The 20,002-nt window shown below is 37.7% G+C and overlaps 1 protein-coding gene across 1 annotated transcript in view; it reads right to left on the minus strand.

The window, feature by feature from the left end:
* Cyp2c40 (cytochrome P450, family 2, subfamily c, polypeptide 40) overlaps window positions 1-18,680 on the minus strand; it is a 45,742-nt gene extending 27,062 nt beyond the window's left edge. The window contains exons 1-5 of the mRNA NM_010004.3: window positions 18,421-18,680; window positions 13,381-13,543; window positions 13,032-13,181; window positions 9,636-9,796; window positions 8,346-8,522 (exon numbers count right to left, since the gene is read on the minus strand). Of these exons, the coding sequence (NP_034134.3) occupies window positions 8,346-8,522; window positions 9,636-9,796; window positions 13,032-13,181; window positions 13,381-13,543; window positions 18,421-18,588 (819 nt within the window). The 5' untranslated portion in view covers window positions 18,589-18,680. The remainder of the gene's footprint in view (window positions 1-8,345; window positions 8,523-9,635; window positions 9,797-13,031; window positions 13,182-13,380; window positions 13,544-18,420) is intronic.
* Between the last annotated feature and the right edge of the window lie 1,322 nt (window positions 18,681-20,002).

Raw genomic sequence — 20,002 nt, forward strand, 5'->3', positions numbered from 1 at the left:
TGAAATATCTTGGTGTGACTCAAACCAAGCAAGTTTTCACTTACTGTATGTTTTGTCTGTTGACGAAAATTCAAGTCTTTGAAGAAAGCAATGGAAGAAGACCTCAGATGAGAGAAAGAACTCCCATGCTAATGGATCAGCAGAATTAAAATGGTAAAAATGGCCATCTTACCAAAAGCCATCTACATATTCAGTGCCATGCCTATCAAAACTCCAACTCAATTCTTCACAGAGGAAGAAAGTGCAATTCACAAATTTATCTGGAACAACAAAAATCCCAGTATATCAAAAACCATTCTCAACAATAAAAGAACTTCTGAAGGAATCACCATTCTTGACCGTAAGCTAAACAGCAGAACAATAGTGATAATGATACAATGGTATGGGTACACAGACAGAAAGTTAGATAAATGAAATAGAATTGAAGACCCAGAAATGAACCCACACACCTATGGTCACTTGATCATTGACAAAGGATCCAAAACCACCCAGGTGAAATGAGACAGCATTTTTAACAAATGGTGCTGGTTCAACTGGTGGTCAGCATGTAGAAGAATGCAAATAGACCTGTTCTTATCTCCATGTACAAAGCTAAGTCCATGTGGATCAAGGACCCCCCCCCATAAAACCAGATATGCTGAATCTAATAAAAGAGAAAGTGGAAAAGAACCTCAAACACTTTGGTATGGGGGAAATTTTCTTGATCAGAACACCAATGGCTTGTTCTATGATCAAGAAATGACAAATGGGAACTCATAAAATTGAAAAGCTTTTGTAAGGTGAAGGACACTTTCAATAGGAAAAAACAAGAATCCACAGATTGGGAAAAATCTTTACCAACCCTACATCCACTGGAGGACTAACATACAAACTATACAAAGAACTCAAGAAGTTAGACTTCAGAGAACCAAATAACCCTATAAAAGTGGGGTACAGAGATAAACAAAGAATTCTCAACTATGGAATCTCAAATAATTTAGAAGCACTAGAAATATTCAAAATCCTTAGTCATCATGGAAATGCAAATCAAAGCAACCCTGAGATTACACCTTGTACCAGTCAGAATGTCTAAAATCAAAAACTGAGATGACAGCAGATGCTGGTGACGATGTGGAGAAAGAGCAACACTTCTCTATTGTTGGTGGGATTACAAGCTGGTACAACCACTCTTGAAATCATTCTGGTGATTCCTCAGAAAATTGAAATAGTTCTAACTGAGGACACAGCTATAACACTCCTGGGAATATACCAAAAAGATTCTCCAACATATAGAAAAAATACATACACCACTATGTTCATAGCAGTGTTATTTATAATATTCATAAGCTTGAAACAACCTAGATGTGCCTCAACAGAGGAAAGGATATAGAAACTGTAGTACATTTATACAATGAAATAGTACTCATCTAATATCACATAAAATTGACTTTCAACCAAGAGTTATCAACAAAAGATAAGAAAGGACACTTCACAGACCTCAAAGGAAACATCTACCAAGTTGAACTCTCAATTCTGAACTTCTATTCCCCAATTACAAGAACCCCTATAACTGTATAAGAAACATTACTAAAGCTCAAGGCACACATTGAACCTCACACAAATATTATGGGAGACTTCACTCTCCACTCTCACCAATAAACAGAACATGGAAACAGAAACTAAAAAAGACACAGTGAAACTAATAGAAGTGAAGAGCTAACTTTATTTAACAGATACATATAGAACATTTCACATTAAAACAAAAGAATATAAGTTCTTCTCAGCATCTCATAGTAGCTTCTCAAAAATTGGCCATATAATTGGACATAAAAGGAGCCTCAACCAATACAAGAAGATCAAAATAATCCCATGCACGTTATCAAATCACCATGGAATAAGACTGGTCTTCAATAACAACAAACAACAGAAAATCCACACACATGTGGAAACTGAATAAATCTCTAATGAAAGATAACTTGGTCAGGGAAGAAATAAAGAAAGAATTAAAGGCTTTTTAGAATTTAATGAAAATGAAGGCACAGCATCCCAAGATTATGGGACACAACTTAATCAGTGCTAAGAAGAAAATTGACAGCTCTGAGTACTTTCATTAAAAAAATTGTAGAGGGCATCATCGGCTAGCAACTTAAGAGCCCATCTGAAAGCTCAAAAACAAAAAGAAGGAAATACACACAAGGTAGTAGACAGCAAAAATAATCAAACTCAGGACTGAAATAAGCCAAGTAGAAACAAGAGAAGTATACAAAGAATCAATAAAACCAGGAGCTGGTTTTTTGAGAAAATCAACAAGAAATATAAACCCTTAGCCTGAATTATCAAAGGGCAGAAAGACCGTATCCAAATTAACAAAATCAAAATGAAAAAGGAGACAAAAGAACACAAACTAAAGAAATTCAATTACACATCATATCCTACTACAAAAGCCTATACTCAACAAAACTGAAATTTTTTGATGAATAGATAATTTTCTAGACAAATACCAAGGACCAAAGTTTAATCATGATCAGGTGAATCATCTAAACACTCCCATAAGCCCTAAAGAAATAGGAGAAATCATTAAAAGTCTCCCAACCCAAAAGAGCCCAGGAGCAGACAGTTTTAGTGGAGAATTATATCAGAACTTCAAAGAAGACCTAACAACAACACTATTCAAGCTATTCCACATTGACTTCCTTGGAAAGATCAGGAATTCAATGCCCATATCTAAACATAATAAAAGTATTATAAAGCAAACCAACAGCCAACATCAAACTAAATGGACAACATTTGAATAATTTCTACTAAACGTGAAGCAATCCCACTAAAATCAGGGACTAGAGAAGGTTGCACATTCTCTCACTATCTATTAAATATGGTATTCAAAGTTCTAGCCAGAGCAAGTAGACAACAAAAATAGGTTAAAGGGATAGCAATTAGAAACAATGAAATAAAGATATCACTACCTGCAGATTATATGATAGTAAATTTAAGTGATGCAAAAAATTCCAGCAGAGAACTTCTACAACTGAAAGACAACTTCAGCAAAGTGGCTGGAAATAAAATTATCTGAAATAAATCTGTACCTTCTTCTATACAAATAATATATGCATGGAGAAAAAATTAGAGAAACAAAACTCTTTACAATATGATAGTCACAAATCAAAAAAGTAACTTGGGGAAAATCTGACAAAACAAGTGTAATATCTGTATGATAACAATTTCAAGTTCCTCAATAAAGAAACTGCAAAAGCCCTCAGAATATGTAAAGATCTCCCATGTTCATGGACTGGAAGAAATAACATAGTAAAATGGCCATACTACCTAACGAAACCTACGTATTTAACAAAATCACCATAAAACTTCCAACACAATTCTTTAAAGATATGGAAAGAACAATTCTTAAATTCATCTGGAAAGGGGAAAAAAAGATATCAAAAACAATCCTTAACAATAAAAGAACAGCTGCAGGAATCACTATCCCTGACCTCAAGCTACACTACAGAGCAATAGTGATAAAAACTGCATGGTATTGACAGAGAGACAGAGACGTTGATCAGTGCAATAGAACTGAAGACTCAAGGGCCCCAGGGGAAGAGCTAGAGAAAGTAATCAAGGAGCTGAAGGGGTCTGCAACCCTATAGGAGGAACAAAAATAGGAACTAACCAGTACCCCCAGAGCTCGTGTCTCTGCCTGCATATGTAGCAGAAGATGGCCTAGTTGGCCATCATTAGGAGGCCATCATCATTGGTCTTGTGAAGATTATATACCCCAGTACAGGGGAATGCCAGGGCCAGGAAGCAGGTGTGGGTAGGTTGGGGAACAGGGTCAAGTGAGGTTATAGGGGACTTTGGGGATAGCATATGAAATGTAAATGAAGAAAATATCTAATAAAAATTGTTTTTGAAACAAAATGTGAAAAAATATTAGGGCAGCAGGAGGACTGTGATTGGACGGGAAAACGAAGGTAGAGCTAAGAGTTGCAAAGACAGGGTGTGACACAGGAGAAGGGAGAAGGAAGCATGATGGAGGAGAAACAGGATGATTTAAATTCCACATTGTTTTAAATAGCCACAGTGAGAATAGTTATAATACTGTATAGGAATAGAATAATTGGGGTAAATTGACTAATCTAGGAGCACAGCTTGTACCATCATCAATTGGCCCTAAATTTAATGCATGAGCATCTTGGGTATTGAGAATGTATTGATATATAAACATGACTAATTATAAGCTTCTATAGCTTTGTTTTACTGGATTACTAGAATGTGGGACCAGTGACCACAGGGGTTTATGGCTGAGAAGTTAAAGGTGGCACTGAGACAAGTGAACCATAGCTGAGAAGCCCACAGGATCAGTAGCTACTGGGGTAGTTTAAAGACAAAGGCAGAGAGACAGCTGCCTCTCTGCCAGTCCGGACAGAGAGTAGGTGGGTATAGCACAGGAACTTGCCACTCATTTGACTATTTCCTGCAACATATACCCTTCATCTCATCTCTTCATCTGAAGAAATAAAAGACATATATTATTATTATTGTTATTATTATCATTATTATTAAATTTTTTGAGAGAGTTAAAAAAATTGAAGACCCAGTAATAAAACCACATATTTAGAGATACTTAATCTTTGACAAAGAAGCCAAAAATATACAATGGAAAAAAGAAAGCATCTTCAATATACGGTGCTTGTCTAACTGGGTGACAGTATGAAAAAAAGAAAAAAAAGAAAATAGACCCATATATGTTACCTTGCACAAAGTTCAAGTCCAAGTGGATCAAGAACATCAACATAAAACCAGATACACAGAATCTAGTGGAAGAGAAAGTGGGAAAGAGCCTGAACTCATTGGCACAGGAATAAATTAGCTAAACAAAACTCCAATGACTCATGCACTATGATCAAGAGTTAATAAATGGGACCTCAAAAAACTTGAAAGCTTCTGTAAGGTAAAGGGATGGAACTAGAAAATGTCATCCTGAATGAGGTAACTCAGACCCAAAAGGACAAGCATGGCAAGTATTCACTAAAAAGTGGATATTAACCAAAAAGGTACAGAAGATCCAGGATAACATTCTCAGAACTGAAGAAGGTTGACAAGCCAAAGGGAACAAGTGAGGATAACTCAGTACCACATAGCAGAGAGAAGAAAACAATCACAGGGGTTGGGAGAGGGCAGAAGGTGAAAGGGACCTGGGTGGGAAAGGGCATAGAAACAGGAAAACGGGAACATGATCATGTATTCAGGTGGAAAGCAAGACAGGAGCCCTGTGAGACACAAACCTCAGGAGGAAAGAGGTAAGATATCCTCAAGTATGTACCAAAGACTTGGGAGGTGAGAGACTCTCAGTACTCAAAGGGCAGAACCCTAGACAGAAGGATCTGCAGTGAGAAGGATCTTTCAGCATCTACCTCCAGTACAAAGACAGGATATCAAGTAGACTGATGGTATAGCCTTCCCACAGCCACAATAAGGGACCCAGGTTTGTTCATTTCTAAAAGAATTGCACAGACAAAAATGGAGAAGAACATGAGGGAAAGGAAGTCCAGTGACAGGCCCAATTTGGGATCCATGTCAAGGTAGTGTTACAAGGCCTGACACTATTACTTCCACTATGGTGTACTTACAGATAGGAGCCTTGCATGGCTGCCCATTGAGAAGCTCAACAAGCACCTGACCTAGACAGAGGCGCATACTTGCATCCAAACAATGGACTGAAGTTGGGGACCATTGTAGTTGAATTAGGGAAGGGGTGGAAGAAGCTGACTGAGGAGGAGGGCAACACCATAGGAAGTCCAGCACTGTGAACTAACCTAGATCCTCAATAAGGGGATGTCCCTTATCTCTCAGACACTGAGCCACCAACCATGCAGCATACACTAGCTGATCTGAGGCCCCTGAGACATATACAGCAGAGAATTGCCTGGTCTGCTCTCAGTGAGAGAAGATGCATCTAAGCCTCCAGAGACCTGAGCCCCCAGGGAGTGGGAAGTTCCAGTGGTGTGGTGAGTTCGGGATAGGAAGATCCTATTAGAGACAGGAGAAGAGGTATATTTTGAACAGTCAGAGGGCAGACCTAGATGGGGATAATGACTGGACAGTGAAAAAAAAGATTAATAATAGTAATAATAATAAAAACTGAATGAAAATCAACATACATAAAAAGGGCAATCTCTGTATGAATGAACACTCACTGACCTACTTACAGAAATTGCCAACCTATCTTAAAATTAATATGGAAGTTTAAAGGATGCATATTGGCCAAGTAGTCTTGAAAAACATGGAGCATAGTCAAGGGACACACAGTGCTGGATTTTTAAATAGTGTTTAAAAAGCTTCATTAATAGAGAACTGTAACACTGCACCAGAATTTACAGATAACAGCAAACCTGAATGTGATCAACTATTTTGTAAATTAGAGTGTCAAAGAAATTGTGGGAAAACTGTCTTTTTCCCAAATTACACAATGCCAGTAGTTAATCCTGACAGCAAAGCCAATAGAAGCCAATCTATCTTTAACCCCATTAGGGCAAATTCATCAAAAAATATTCTAAGAACTTTCATTCATCTATTCTTTCCGATAGTACAACAGAGTCATCCATTTACAAACCTCTATAGGATTCAACCCAAGACATCACACTAGTATTGAACCTATGGAGTACTCACAAAAAGGGATCTATCATGACTGCCCTTCAAAAGACCCAACAAGCAGCTGAAAGAGTAGGATGCAGATATTTGCACCCAACCAATAAACAAAAGCAGCAGACCCCTGTTGTTGAATTAGAGAAGACTGAAAGAAGCTGAGGAGAAGGGCGACCCTGTAGGAGGACCAGCAGTCTCAATTAATTTGGACCCCTGAGATCGTTCAAACACTGGACCACCAAAAAGGCCATATACATCACCTGATATGAGGCCCCAAACACACATAGAGTAGACAGTTGTCTGTGTTCAATCAAAGATAATGCACCCAACCCTCAAGAGACTGGAGATGCCAGTGAGATTAGAGGTCAGTTGGGGTAGGGCATGAGGGCATCCATATGGAGACAGCGGGGTACAGAGGAGGTGTGGGATGTGGAGCACTCGGAGGGTGGATGGAGGGATAGGTAATGGAATATGGAGTGTAAAAATTAAAAAATAATGTAAAAAAAACTCTATAGGGTTTATTGTTCCTAAAGAGTCCTTATCTTTTTAAATACATAGGATATAAAATTGATCCACACAATAGACAATGATGCTGAAAATGTTTATCTTAATACAGAATTAGTTATGATGTATAATCAAGTTGGAATTTATTTCATTTTTTCTGCCATTTGTCTTATTATTTTATTCTGCTTGACTATTCTAAGTTTTTTTTTCTTTTAATTCAAAAAATAGGGCAATGTGCTCAAATTAACAAATCAACTCTATAGCAGAGACCTGGAGTGAGAGAATCTCAGGACTCAAAGGAAGAAACCTTAGATGAAATTCCCTACAGTAGGGAGAAGGAACTTGTAGAGCCCACCTCCAGCAGAAAGATAGGGCATCAAGAGAGGTAGGGGGTTGCCATCCCAACTTCAAAAACTCTGACCCATAGTTGTCCCTGTCTGGAAGAACTGCAGGGATGAAATTGAGAGGAGTCTGAGGAAACCAAGGTCCAGTAATAGTCCCAAAGTAGGATCCAGCTCAAGAGGAAGTCCCAAGGCCAGACACGATTACTGAGGCTATGGAACACTCACAAAAAGGGACCTATTATGACTGTCCTCTGAACGATCCAAGGAGCAGCTAAAACAGTCAGATGCAGATATTTGCACCCAACCAATGGACAGTAGCTGATGAACCTTGTGGTTGAATTATGGAAAAGCTGTAAGAAGCAGAGGAGGAGCATGAGCCTGTATGAGGACCAGCAGTCTGGATTAGCCTGGAACCTCGAGATCTCTAAGACACTGGACCACCAACCAGGCAGCATACACCAATTGATATGAGGACCCTAACACATATACAGTAGAGGATAGCTGGGTCTTAATTCAGTCAGAGAAGATGCACCTAACCCTCAAAAGACTGGACACACTCGGGACTTTAGAGGTATGGTGGGGTGGGGGGGTTTGGATATCTTTGGGAGACAGCAGAATGGGGATGAGGAACAATTAGAGGATGGCCAGGGCAGGGAATAAAATATGAAGTGTAAAAAACATAATTAATTAATAAAAGAAAAATTAAAAAAAAATCACCCTGTTCCTCTCAGCCATTCCCACACATGTAATAAAAAATAAATTGTTTTTTAAAATGCTACTTGCATGATTTTAAACATCATTTGTAACTCAGTAAGTATTCAATGAACTCTACAGTCCATGACAAGTCCATAATTTTACAATTATGTATTAACCCTTTACCTGACGTCTTTGAATTAGGAAGTAATCAATGAAGTCCCGAGGATTTGTAACATCCAATGATTCTTCATGTTCTTTTATTTTCCCCAAAAGATAGCTCTTAATCCATGTATGATTTTTAAAAAGTTTATTATGACTTCCTGGACAATAATCAATAAGAATAGGGACTGCATTGAAAATCTACAAAAAGGACAGAATTTACTAAATAAATATGCTGTAATGAAGTAATTAAGACATATTCATAACAATGCCTGACTTTTTTCCATTGATAGATCAAGATATGAATGAATTTCACCTTAGTTAGGTCATTTACATATATAATAATTCTCCATTCTAATAGATTTGTTGAGCAAATTTCTGCAAAATGAACAAAGATCATAAACAATATTTCCACACTCACATATCGTTTGAGTGTAAACAATGTTCATGTTAGTTACACAATGATTCAAATAAACTCTGTTCTACAAGTTTGAATAACCATCTGATATAGATTATTAACTCTCACACTTTTAAGGTGATTATAGCAGGTTAAATTTTGGGGTGACCTGATTTATAAAAGAAATCTAATGCCTGAGCTTCATTTCTATCTACCTGTTTCTGACATGTAAAATCTATTTAGATGTATGTGGAGCTTCAAGATGCCCTGAAATCAAGACCATACCGTATCACTATAATTTCTGCATGATCACACAATGATTTTATTTGAAGTGTGCAGTCGACGCCAGTTCAGGCTAGGACAATTCTGTGAGTTTGTACATGATCCACACAGTATTAAAATATTCATGTTCTCATTTTCACCTTTCCTCTTGTCAACAATTATCCCAGCAAACCCATCAAACAACTGTAACTACTCAGTTCTCCTGAAAGCTTTCATTTCCATTAATACTCTTCCTTAATTGAAAGAATGTTATTTCTATACTGAGATATTCTTGCCTAGTAATATGATGAAAATGTGTTTAATTGTTTTAAAGTAGGAAAGGAATTTCCATAGTAGGAGAATGGCCTATATGTGATACCCACACTTGTAGAAGTGAATGGAATTATTTTACACACAATTCTGTAGTAGTCATTGAGAAAATTCATGGATAAGCAGCTAACAGGCTACAACTGTTTTGGCATTTGCCCCTTAGTTTTAATGCTTGTATAGCTGAGGGTTTCAAACTCCATTTCAGATACTCTGTGCATATAATACTCAGAATTGAAGTACTTGTCTGACATGTCTCTATTGATTTTGACCTGTGAGAAAGAAAGATGTTACATGTGTTTTCAGAAATAGAAAAACCTTGGCTTTACCTGACACCCAGGAGAGCTCAAAATTTCAGTGCATTCATTCACTTTTCCTATCAAGCTAAGAAAATCCTTATCCTTATAATCGAAACGATTCTGGAAAACAATGGAGCAGATGACATTGCAGGGAGCACATCCTATGATGAATTGGGGATCACAGGGTGAGCCTGAAGATTGGAAACAATTGTAAAATTCTTTAAAAATAAACACATACATTTGCCCTTGTTAACATGATAAGGTACTTATGAAATTGTAACAAGTAATTTAATTATGAATATACTTAACTGCTAGGTACTTACATGCTGAAGAATGGTGATCTTGCTGACATTAAACCTGACTTAGTTTTCATTCTCACTAATTAACATGTTCACTGCTTCATTTAAGGACCTTAATTTAAATGGCATAACATCCTAAAATTTAGCCAATTACTTCAACATATATTATTCAAAACCAAGGTTTAAAGAATGACTACAATAACATCTTTATTTTTATAACCATATAAATGTGACCAAAATGTGTCCCCCATGAGTGTTCCAAAAGAAACATGCAATAAACATCCAAACACCAGTGTATGTGTGGACTTCCAGGAAGTCTCTATGCTTATTCATGGACCACTCATACTAATAGAATTTTTTGTATTAGGTGTAGCATATTAAGACACTTCAGGCTTTGCACATAAGTGTTGCACTTCTAGTTGAGAATGGAGAAAAGTTTTCAGTATTACACTACTAAGCTAAGTTGCATCTATCTTTTCAAAAATTGCATCAATATCACTGTCTTCATTTGTTGCTAAATTCCATACATTCTCCCTTTGGTACACTGACACCCTTAGAATATACCACTTAAATATTGTCACAATCAATTTCTCACTCCCATAAACTTGTTCCTTTTCTTATACTAAATATTTTATAGAAAATTCAAATTTAACATAGATCTCTTTGATATGATTTTTACGACATGTTTCTTAGACACCTTTTCTGATCACCTGATGAAGACTTGTGTCCCTCAAAGGTCTGCATGATATATCTCCTTCAAGATACGTTGAATTCTTTCCTTTTTTATTTATTTATTTTTATTTTTGTATTGCTGTCACAGTCTCATGTGTTACCTTTCCCTTTTTCTTTTGATATTTGAAAGAATGTACAGAGTTTATGGTATGTAAATATTTCATGATCCACTTATTTAAATGGTGTAAGGAACTTTATTTTTAATGTCCATATAACGTGAGACAAACACTATTATGAAACAAATGAACCCTTTCCTTTTTGCTTGTTCATCTTTTGAACACTGAATTTTACTATCTACGAAATACATATGCTATTGTAGAATCCATTTTGAACCAAGTATAATAAAGGAAAATAACTAGTAACTAGGAATAATAGGAGAAATGGAAGAGGAAAATACTGTAATGGCAAGCAAACCAAAATGCATATACTACAATTACAAAACTATACTAATGATTTAGAACCAGCACCTAGTACAATTGCAACAATAACATTTACTGAAAGGAAAGTAAATATTCAATATCATGGTTGGGGAGCATCATCACAGAAGCAAAGGGAGGGGCAATGGAATAGGGGGTTTGCAGAGGGGAAACCAGGAAAGGGGATATCATTTGAAATATAAATAAATAAAATATCCAATAAAAAAGAAAGTAAATATTCATCATGGACAAACTTCCCATTTAATATATTTAAGCAAAACCTAAATGTGTAGATATTTTATATCAAGTAAGTATCATTATATTATATTACAAATATGTTTATAATGTGTGCATCCTATTAGTCATGTGATTTATGTTACATGTAAGAAAAATAAATAATCAGTGTTTGTCAAGTAGTTTAGTCAAGCTGACACAAACTACAGTCAACTCAAAAGAAGGAACCTCAATTGAGCAATTGCTCCAGGAAACTATCCTGAGGTCATGTCTCTCTGTTCTCTTCTTTCATTGCTGATGATACGGACACTGGCTAAACCCACTGTAGGCAATGTGAATCTTGGGCATGTGACACTAGGCAGTAGGAAAAAGAAAGTGAGAAAGACAAGTGGAATAGGTGACTGAGAAGCTATCCTTCATGTTTTCTGTTGCAGTTAATGCTTCTAGGTTCCTTCTTTGAGGTCCTGCATTGGTTCCCTCACTGGTGGCTATAACTTGTAAGCCAGATATTCTATGACAGAAACAAAAACAATAATATATGAGAGAATGATTTCAGTAGTGAAATTGCTGTGATCAAAGGATCAAATTTGTGATGTTGTGATGAAGGTGATCTTAAATTGTGTACCTTCAAACAAAGGTCATATGAGTTAACAAAGATGAACACTTAAATATGTGGAATTCCTTGAGATTACTAATGCTCTATCAGGATTTTAACACCTTACAATATACTAAGATATTACATTCTTTTAAGGAATGATAGTGAACTGAAGTACTTTGAGATTACTTCTTGTGTGCATACCATTCACATGGAAAATCTGATTGTATGTGATTTAATGTATTTAGAAGTAAAAGTGCTAAAACTTTTCATATAGAAATTTAAATAAAAAATATAATCTTTCTTTAAAAGCACTAGGTGAGTAGCATCAAGTGTGTTAGCAAAGTAACAGCCAGCAACTCAACTTTCTCATACCAAAAACCTGTAAAGGTGAATTTGACTTCAACAACTGAAAACAAATAGGAAAATACTAGAGTCAATGAAACTGTTTTGAGTTTTTTTAAAGGAATTATTTTACTAGTTTTCATGTGTGCATAAATTTTGACTATTTGTGTTGACATGTGTTTTAGAAAAGTTTATAAATAAAAATATGAAATGCTATGTAAAAAGAAATAATAACATGATGAAATCATGATAAAATCAGAGATATAATAAGTGATAAAAATCTATTACAATCAGCTGAGAAATGAAAATAATCCATCACACAACTGTTACTGAGAACTACAAACAAGATTATAGAAGGACAATTAGAAACTTCAGTGAAGAGGTGCTATCCATTGCCAGAGAGAAAGAAAGAAAGAAAGAAAGAAAGAAAGAAAGAAAGAAAGAAAGAAAGAAAGAAGGGAGGGAGGGAGGGAGGGAGGGAGGGAGGGAGGGAGGGAGGGAGGGAGGGAGGGAGGGAGAGAGAGAAAAAGAGAAAGAAAGAAAACCAGTACTACATGGTCTATGCTCCTTACTTTTACATGGTAACCATTATCACTGATAATCACCTTCTCGTTCTGGTATTCAAAGAACAAGTGACATTTGTGATCAGGGAAATTTATGGCTTATAATGCACTAAAATTATCATGGTACCTATACTCATGACATCTCATTAGAATAATATTCTTAGAAAAAGATAGAAACAACATGACTCATACACAGCCATGCATAGACCAAGATATAAAAGGAGAATCTGACCTGAACTTACCATTTGTTTTCTTCAGTTCCTTCATGAGCCACTGTGCTTCCTCTTGCACTTTGTTCTCAATGGTCCTTTTTCCCATGCCCAAGTTCCTCAAGGTATTCACTGTGAAGACCCTTGTGGCTTTCCATACATTTCCATGGCTAAAACCAATGCCTAAAGAAATTTGAACAGACACTGGAAATCCCAGACACAAAAGGAGCTAACAGGTGGCAGATTTATAGAGCCCAAACCTATGCCTGACAAGCAAGCATGACCTCTACTCTCCACCTTTCAGCTTGCTCTGGAAACTGTCCAGTATACACATAAGCACACACACACACACACACACACACACACACACACACACACTTACCCTTTCCTGTAGAAACCTTGTCAAAAACCGGAATCCTTCCTCTTCCAGAGAACTCTTCTCCATGGTCAATGAGGGCTTCTTTAATTGCCTCATAACCATGTAATACCACAATAGGCTGTGAGCCAAAATACAGAGTGAACACAGGGCCATATGTTTTAGAAAACTGGAAAGAAATAGCAAACATAAATATTAGTAAAAAAAAGAAAGTCATTGTATTTTCAATAGAGTCAATCTATTTAGTTTAATTGTCATATTGTATTAAGATATTTTTAGTCAGAAAACCTCAGTTTAAAGTCTGTATAATTCTGTACATTATGATGATTATGATGATTATCATGTATTCATGGCTTACAGTATGCCAGAAAATCTTTCAGGCTGTTGACACACTAAAACCAAAGATTTATCACACTAAGATCTGATCTGTTCTTCATAGTACACAAAGATACTGAAGCAAAATATCCACATTTATTTACAGGATTGAATTGAAAATAAGTACACTCGAATTTGACACCCTGCTTATTCATTATTGGATACTTGAGCATCACTCTCATGATAACTTCATACTGAAATGGATTTCAATTTTCAGAAGAATGTTGCAGAACCAGCTGGAAACACTTCTTGTGAAACCTAAGAGAGCCCTGTGATAAAGACAAGAAAACTAAAACCTTAGATTGCCAAAAATGTTTGATTTCCATTCTTATCTATTGCTACAAATGTACATAGAGTAGGTATCATTCAAAGTGTACCATAGTATGAAGCATCACAGAAAAACCCCATTCTTGCTAATCAGCATCCTAGATCGAAGGCACAGGCTATTAATGGAATAAAAGTTGATGGGGAATAACCACAGATGCAAACGCACACTATGTTTTATTATTTCATGTATGATCTCATGCACATTGTATTTACAGCAATTCAGACACCAATAAATTCTTCAGAGTACAAAATTAATGTCAAATCCAAGAACAATGCACAACTAAAATTTAGATTCATTTTATGAAATATTCCCTGCTCTTCACCTTCAGTCAAAATTGCTGGAAGCGGGTGCAGCCGCAGGCCCCATGAAACCCACTTGCTTACTGCCTTGCCTGAGCATGCACAGTGAAAAAGCATGCGTGGGCTGCCTGCCATGCTGGACTGTTCCTTCTGATCCAGACCTGTCAGCCTGTCGGTGACCGAACTGAGCTTGTGCCTGGAGCGTGTATGAATTCTGATTGGATGAGGTAGGTTAGAGCAAGATGAGGTCAGTCGGCGTGAGGATAGGGTTTAGCCCTTGCCCTAAGTAGAAGTAGTAGAAGAGAAGCTGTTGTAATAGGAATAGTTTTAGCCCTTGCTGTGAGTAGAAGTAGAGTAAGAGAAGCTGTTGTAATAGGAGTTTTAGCCCTTGCCATGAGTAGAAGTAGAGTAAGAGAAGCTGTTGTAATAGGATTGTTTTAGCCCTTGCCCTAAGTGGAAGCTAGTGGTAGTAAGAGAAACTGTTTTAAGAGAGAGTTGTAAGTAAAGCTGCAAGAAAGAAGGAAGGAATAGAAGAAGAGGCTGCTGGGGAAGAGAGCTGTAAGGGGAAAAGCCTGAAATAAAGATATTGTTGCATGAACCCGACTTGGTGTCTGTGCTGTTCCTATCACCGCCGGCTTGAAGGACCAATGAAAAGCAGTGGCCCATATGGGGAACTCATCATGTCAGTCGGCAATGGTAAGTAAGAAAATTTTAGCAAGCAGAGGTAAGGAAATTTTGGTAAGAACAGCGATAGGAAAAAATTTGGAAAGCAGCAGTAAGAAAATTTTGGTAAACAGTGGTAGAAAAATTTTGGTAAACAGTAGTAGGAAAAATTTTGGTAAACAGTGGTAGGAAATATTTTGGTAAACAGAGGTAAGGAAACCTTAGTAAACAGCAGTAGGAAATTTTAGTACACAGCAGTAAGGAAACCTTAGTAAACAGCAGTAGGGAAATTTTGGTAAACTGAGGTAAGGAAACCTTAGTAAACAGCGATAGGAAATTTTGGTAAACAGAGGTAAGGAAACCTTAGTAAAAAAAAAGGTAGGAAATTTTAGTAAAGAGAGGTAAGGAAACCTTAGTAAATAATGGTATGAAAATTGAGTAAACAATGGTAAGGAAATTTTGGTAAGCAACGGTATTTAAAGAAAGCACAGGCCTGTAAGATTCCCGGGAAAAAAGGGACGAAGCATTAAGGATCTCAGGTATAGAGATGAAAGTAAGGTTCCCGGGAAAAGAGGGACGAAGCATTAAGGTTCTCAGGAATAGAGACGAAGGGAATTTCAGCAACTAAAGAAAGCATAGACCTGATAGGTTCCCCGGAAAAAAAGGGGACGGAGCACTAGGATCTCAGATACAGAAACGGAGAGAATCTAAATGATATGGGTTCAACTGCGACTAAAATGATATTTAAAATGTTAGCCATCTGGATCTTGGTCAGGGTGTGCTTGGGGGATGACAGTGGAAAGTACAGTGCTGAAACAGAGGAAGGAGTGACAGCACTTGAGGAGGCTAAAGAGATTGCTTCTCGGGCTAGCCGCCAAAAACCTAAACAGCTTAGACAACAAACCAAAGATAAGAAAGAGAAGAAGGAATCTAGCTCTGAAGGGTCTACTAATGACAGTGACAGGACAGATAGCAACAATGATATCTGTAGTCTGATGTTCCGCTGGAGTTTGAGGCACAGTAGGCTGCCCAAATCATCAGCCCCACTGTGGTTTTCTCCTCTGCCCTATAAAGATGAGGGAGACAAAAGGGGAAAGTGTAGTCTTCATGCAAAAGTCTGCAAAATTGTGCCCACCATTGTGGGGTACTTGCCAGTATTTCAGGACCAACAGGGGCAATGGTATCATGAACCCCTGGATTGGAAGGTTGTACAAAGATTGAAGGAATAAACTTGAGCCATTAAAGGAAAATGCTTTAAATGAAAGAAAAAGAGAAAAGATGGTCTTATATAGTAGATGGGAGGACTAGCCAATAGTATTAGAAGGAAAACAACACTATGAAATGGACCATTGTTTTGTGTAAGATAAAAACACTCAAAGTTCTTAGGTATGCATATGTATGTTCTATGTAAATATGTTACAAATTTATATCTATAAAATCTGTATTTTAGTAAGCATTGAAAAGATATGGAAAAGACATTTAGTGAACAGGCAGGGAACAGAAGGCAGTATGGTATGGGGGTATAGAACAGAATATAGCCAAGTTTGAATAAAAGGTTTTTCTTTATGTACTTCTGTGTTTTGAAAGTAATATGGTGTTCACAAAAATAGGTTCATGGTTTCCTCCCCCAGAGGGGTGTCTGCCATTTCCCCTGGAGATAGAATTGCTCAAATATTGCTTTTGCCTAGTCACCATGCTAGCTTCCCTTCAAGGGGACTGAAAAGAGGAAATCGGAGCTTCAGTTCCACTGGAATACAAATTTGAAAGCTGGTATCCTTATGGTTAACCAAAGAGTGGATTGGTTGCAGGAACAGATGAATATTTTGGAGCAGTTAGTATTTGCTTCCTGCATTACTCATATGTCAGGAATGTGTGCAACCTCTGTCAGTATCAGAATTTTTCCAGAGCTGAAAATCTGTCACATGGAATTGGTGCAATGCTGCTAGGAAATTGCAGTCATGATCTCGACACAAAGATGAAGGAATTGCAAGCATCGATTGTTGCTGTGAACAACACTCATGTGGAGATTGCAACTGCAAAGCAATGGATGGAGATCATCCAGGGAACTGTGGGATTCTTAAAAAATTAAGGAGAGATGGCCTTTTCAGCGCTCCTGCTGTCTGTTGTGTGTGGAGGAATGCTTTGGTGAATGGCATGTATGCGAAGGCGGCACAGGGCTGATAAACGAGCCTTATTGCAAGCTATGGCATCCTTGGAAACAGGAACATCCCCCCAATGTTGGCTCAACATGCTCAATCAGTAATCAATGATGGGTAAGACCCTCACGTGTACATACCAACCTAAGACAGGATGGAGAAAGTGAGTTCGTCACTCCCATGATGGGTAAGGATGTGGCACGGAAGGGGGAAACCTTAGACAGATGCTGATCCCAGAGCTACTAATAAAACAACAAGGGGGAGATGCAGGAAGTGGGTGTGGCCACAGGCCCCGTGAAGCCCACTTGTTTACTGCCTTGCCCAAGCATGTGCAGTGAAAAAGCATGCATGGGCTGGCTGCCAGACTGGACTGTTCCTCGTGATCCGGACCTGTCAGACTATGGGTGAGCGACCTGAGCTCATGCCTGGAGTATGTATGAATTCTGATTGGATGAGGTGGGGTGGAGCTACATGAGGTTAGTCAGTGCAAGGTTAGGGTTTAGCCCTTGCCCTAAGTAGAAGTAGAGTAAGAGAAGCTGTTGTAATAGGAGTAGTTTTAGCCCTTGCCTTGAGTAGAAGTAGAGTAAGAGAAGCTGTTGTAATAGGAGTTTTAGCCATTGCCATGAGTAGAAGTAGTAGTAAGAGAGGCTGTTGTAATAGGAGTTTTAGCCATTGCCATGAGTAGAAGTAGTAGTAAGATAAGCTGTTGTTATAGGAGTTGTTTTATGCCTTCCCCTAAGTAGAAGTTAGTGGTTGTAAGAGAAACTGTTCTAAGAAAGAGTTGTAAGTAAAGCTGCAAGAAAGAAGGAAGGAATAGAAGAAGAGGCTGCTGGGGAAGAGAGCTGTAAGGGAAAAACCTGAAGTAAAGACTTTGTTGCGTGAACCCGACTTGGTATCTGTGTAGATCCTGTCACCACTGGCTCAGAGGACCAACAACACAAAATAATAGAAAATGTGTGTAAAAATAGTATATGATTACCGCATTTTTTTTTCTAAAAAGCATGTATATAATTACCTAAATTTCAGGGTCTTCAATCTGAAACTTAGAGCATTACTAATTTCCTAATCAGAACTAGAGGCAAATGTCAGAAAAAAATATTGAACTTTTCAGTTTTTTACATCATATTCATTTCCAGAACATTAGCTCCACTAATAGGATTTTATGAAAGTAGCAAGAGTTCTATCTCAATTTGAAATGTACCTGAAGAACGTAAGGCATACTTACATTGGTAAGGCACTGCCCAATGTCCTTCATATCTATCAGGTGGTAATTTCCAATAATTGGGAGAGGAGTAGGGCCAGGAGGGAGGTTCCCTCTTGCAGATCTCTGTCTCCACAATGACAGGACAAGCAGAAAGGACAGACAAAGCACCAAGACTACAAATGGATCCATGGAGACCCTTCTTACTGACACTGGTATGATCAGGCACTCCAGACACTTTATACAGCATTCGCAAATCAATATTTTGCGTTTGGGCATCTTTGTGCAATCAACTAGTTACTGTTGAACTCTCTTCCAAATGGACTTTGTCTCAATGATAAGAAAAAACAAGAACTTTTAACATTGTCATTTTCGTAGAGTGCCTGTAAGACATCTGGGCTTAATTTTGTTGAGTTGTGACAAGTAAGGCTGATAAATAATAATCATTCAAAAATTGAAATACACTTGAGTTAATTTGTAAAAGTTATGAGATTGTACTAAAATTATGTCAATTTCTTCTTTTCTTCTTTATCAAAAACAACATATATAATTTCCTTATTAACTTTCTAACACATTTTTTCTTTTATCTTTTTAAAATTAATTAATTTATTTTTTACAGTCCATATTTTATCCCCCCCTCGTCCACCCTCTGATAACCCACATCCCATACCTCCTCCCCACCCCTGTCACCACGTGGATATCACCACCTCCACCCCACCTGACCTCTAAACTCCCTGGGGACTCCAGTCCTTTGAGGGTTAGGTGCATCATCTCTGAGTGAACACAGACACAGCAGTTCTCTAATATATGTGGGCTGAAGCCCTCATATCACCTTGTGTATTCTGTCTGTTTGGTGATCCAGTGTTTGGTGGTCTATTTGGTGGAGAGGACTAGGGGGATCCAGATTAAATGACACTGCTTGTCCTCCTACATGACTGCCCTTCTGCTCAGATTCTTTCAGCCTTCCCTAATTCAACAACAGGGGTCAGCTGCTTCTGCCCATTGGTTGGGTGCAAATATCTGCATCTGACTCTTTCAGCTGCTTGTTGGGTCTTCTGGAGTGCGGTCATGGTAGGTCCTTTTTTGTGAGTACTCAATAGCCTCAGTAATAGTGTCAGGCCTTGGGACCTCCCCTTGAGCTGGATCCCAATTTGGGCCTGTGGCTGGACCTTCTTTCCTCAGGATTCTCTCCATTTCTATCCCTGTAATTCTGTCAAACAAGAACAATTATTGGTCATAGTTGTAATAGTGGGATGGCCCCCTCTCCCTCATTTGATGCCCTGTCTTCCTGCTGGAAGTGGGCTCTATAAGTTCCCTCCCCTTTCTATCGGGAATTTCATCTACTGTCCCTACTTTTAAGTTCTGAGATTCTCTCACCTCCCAGGTCTCTGGTACATGCATGTTTAACTGTGTATTTAAATTGGTTCTTGCTAATATAAACATATGGACATATGCTTTAATTATAAATGCAGTAAAACTTTCATATATGCTTTGAGCAACACAGCTAGGAAAAAAGACAAAAATGAATTACATTAGTAACACACATTTTAGTAAGAAAACATATTAAGTTGATATATAGGAAAAGCTATATGACTTTTGCCACTGT

Source organism: Mus musculus, chromosome 19, assembly GCF_000001635.26.
Source record: "Mus musculus strain C57BL/6J chromosome 19, GRCm38.p6 C57BL/6J".
In the NCBI taxonomy this organism is placed as follows: Eukaryota; Metazoa; Chordata; class Mammalia; order Rodentia; family Muridae; genus Mus; species Mus musculus.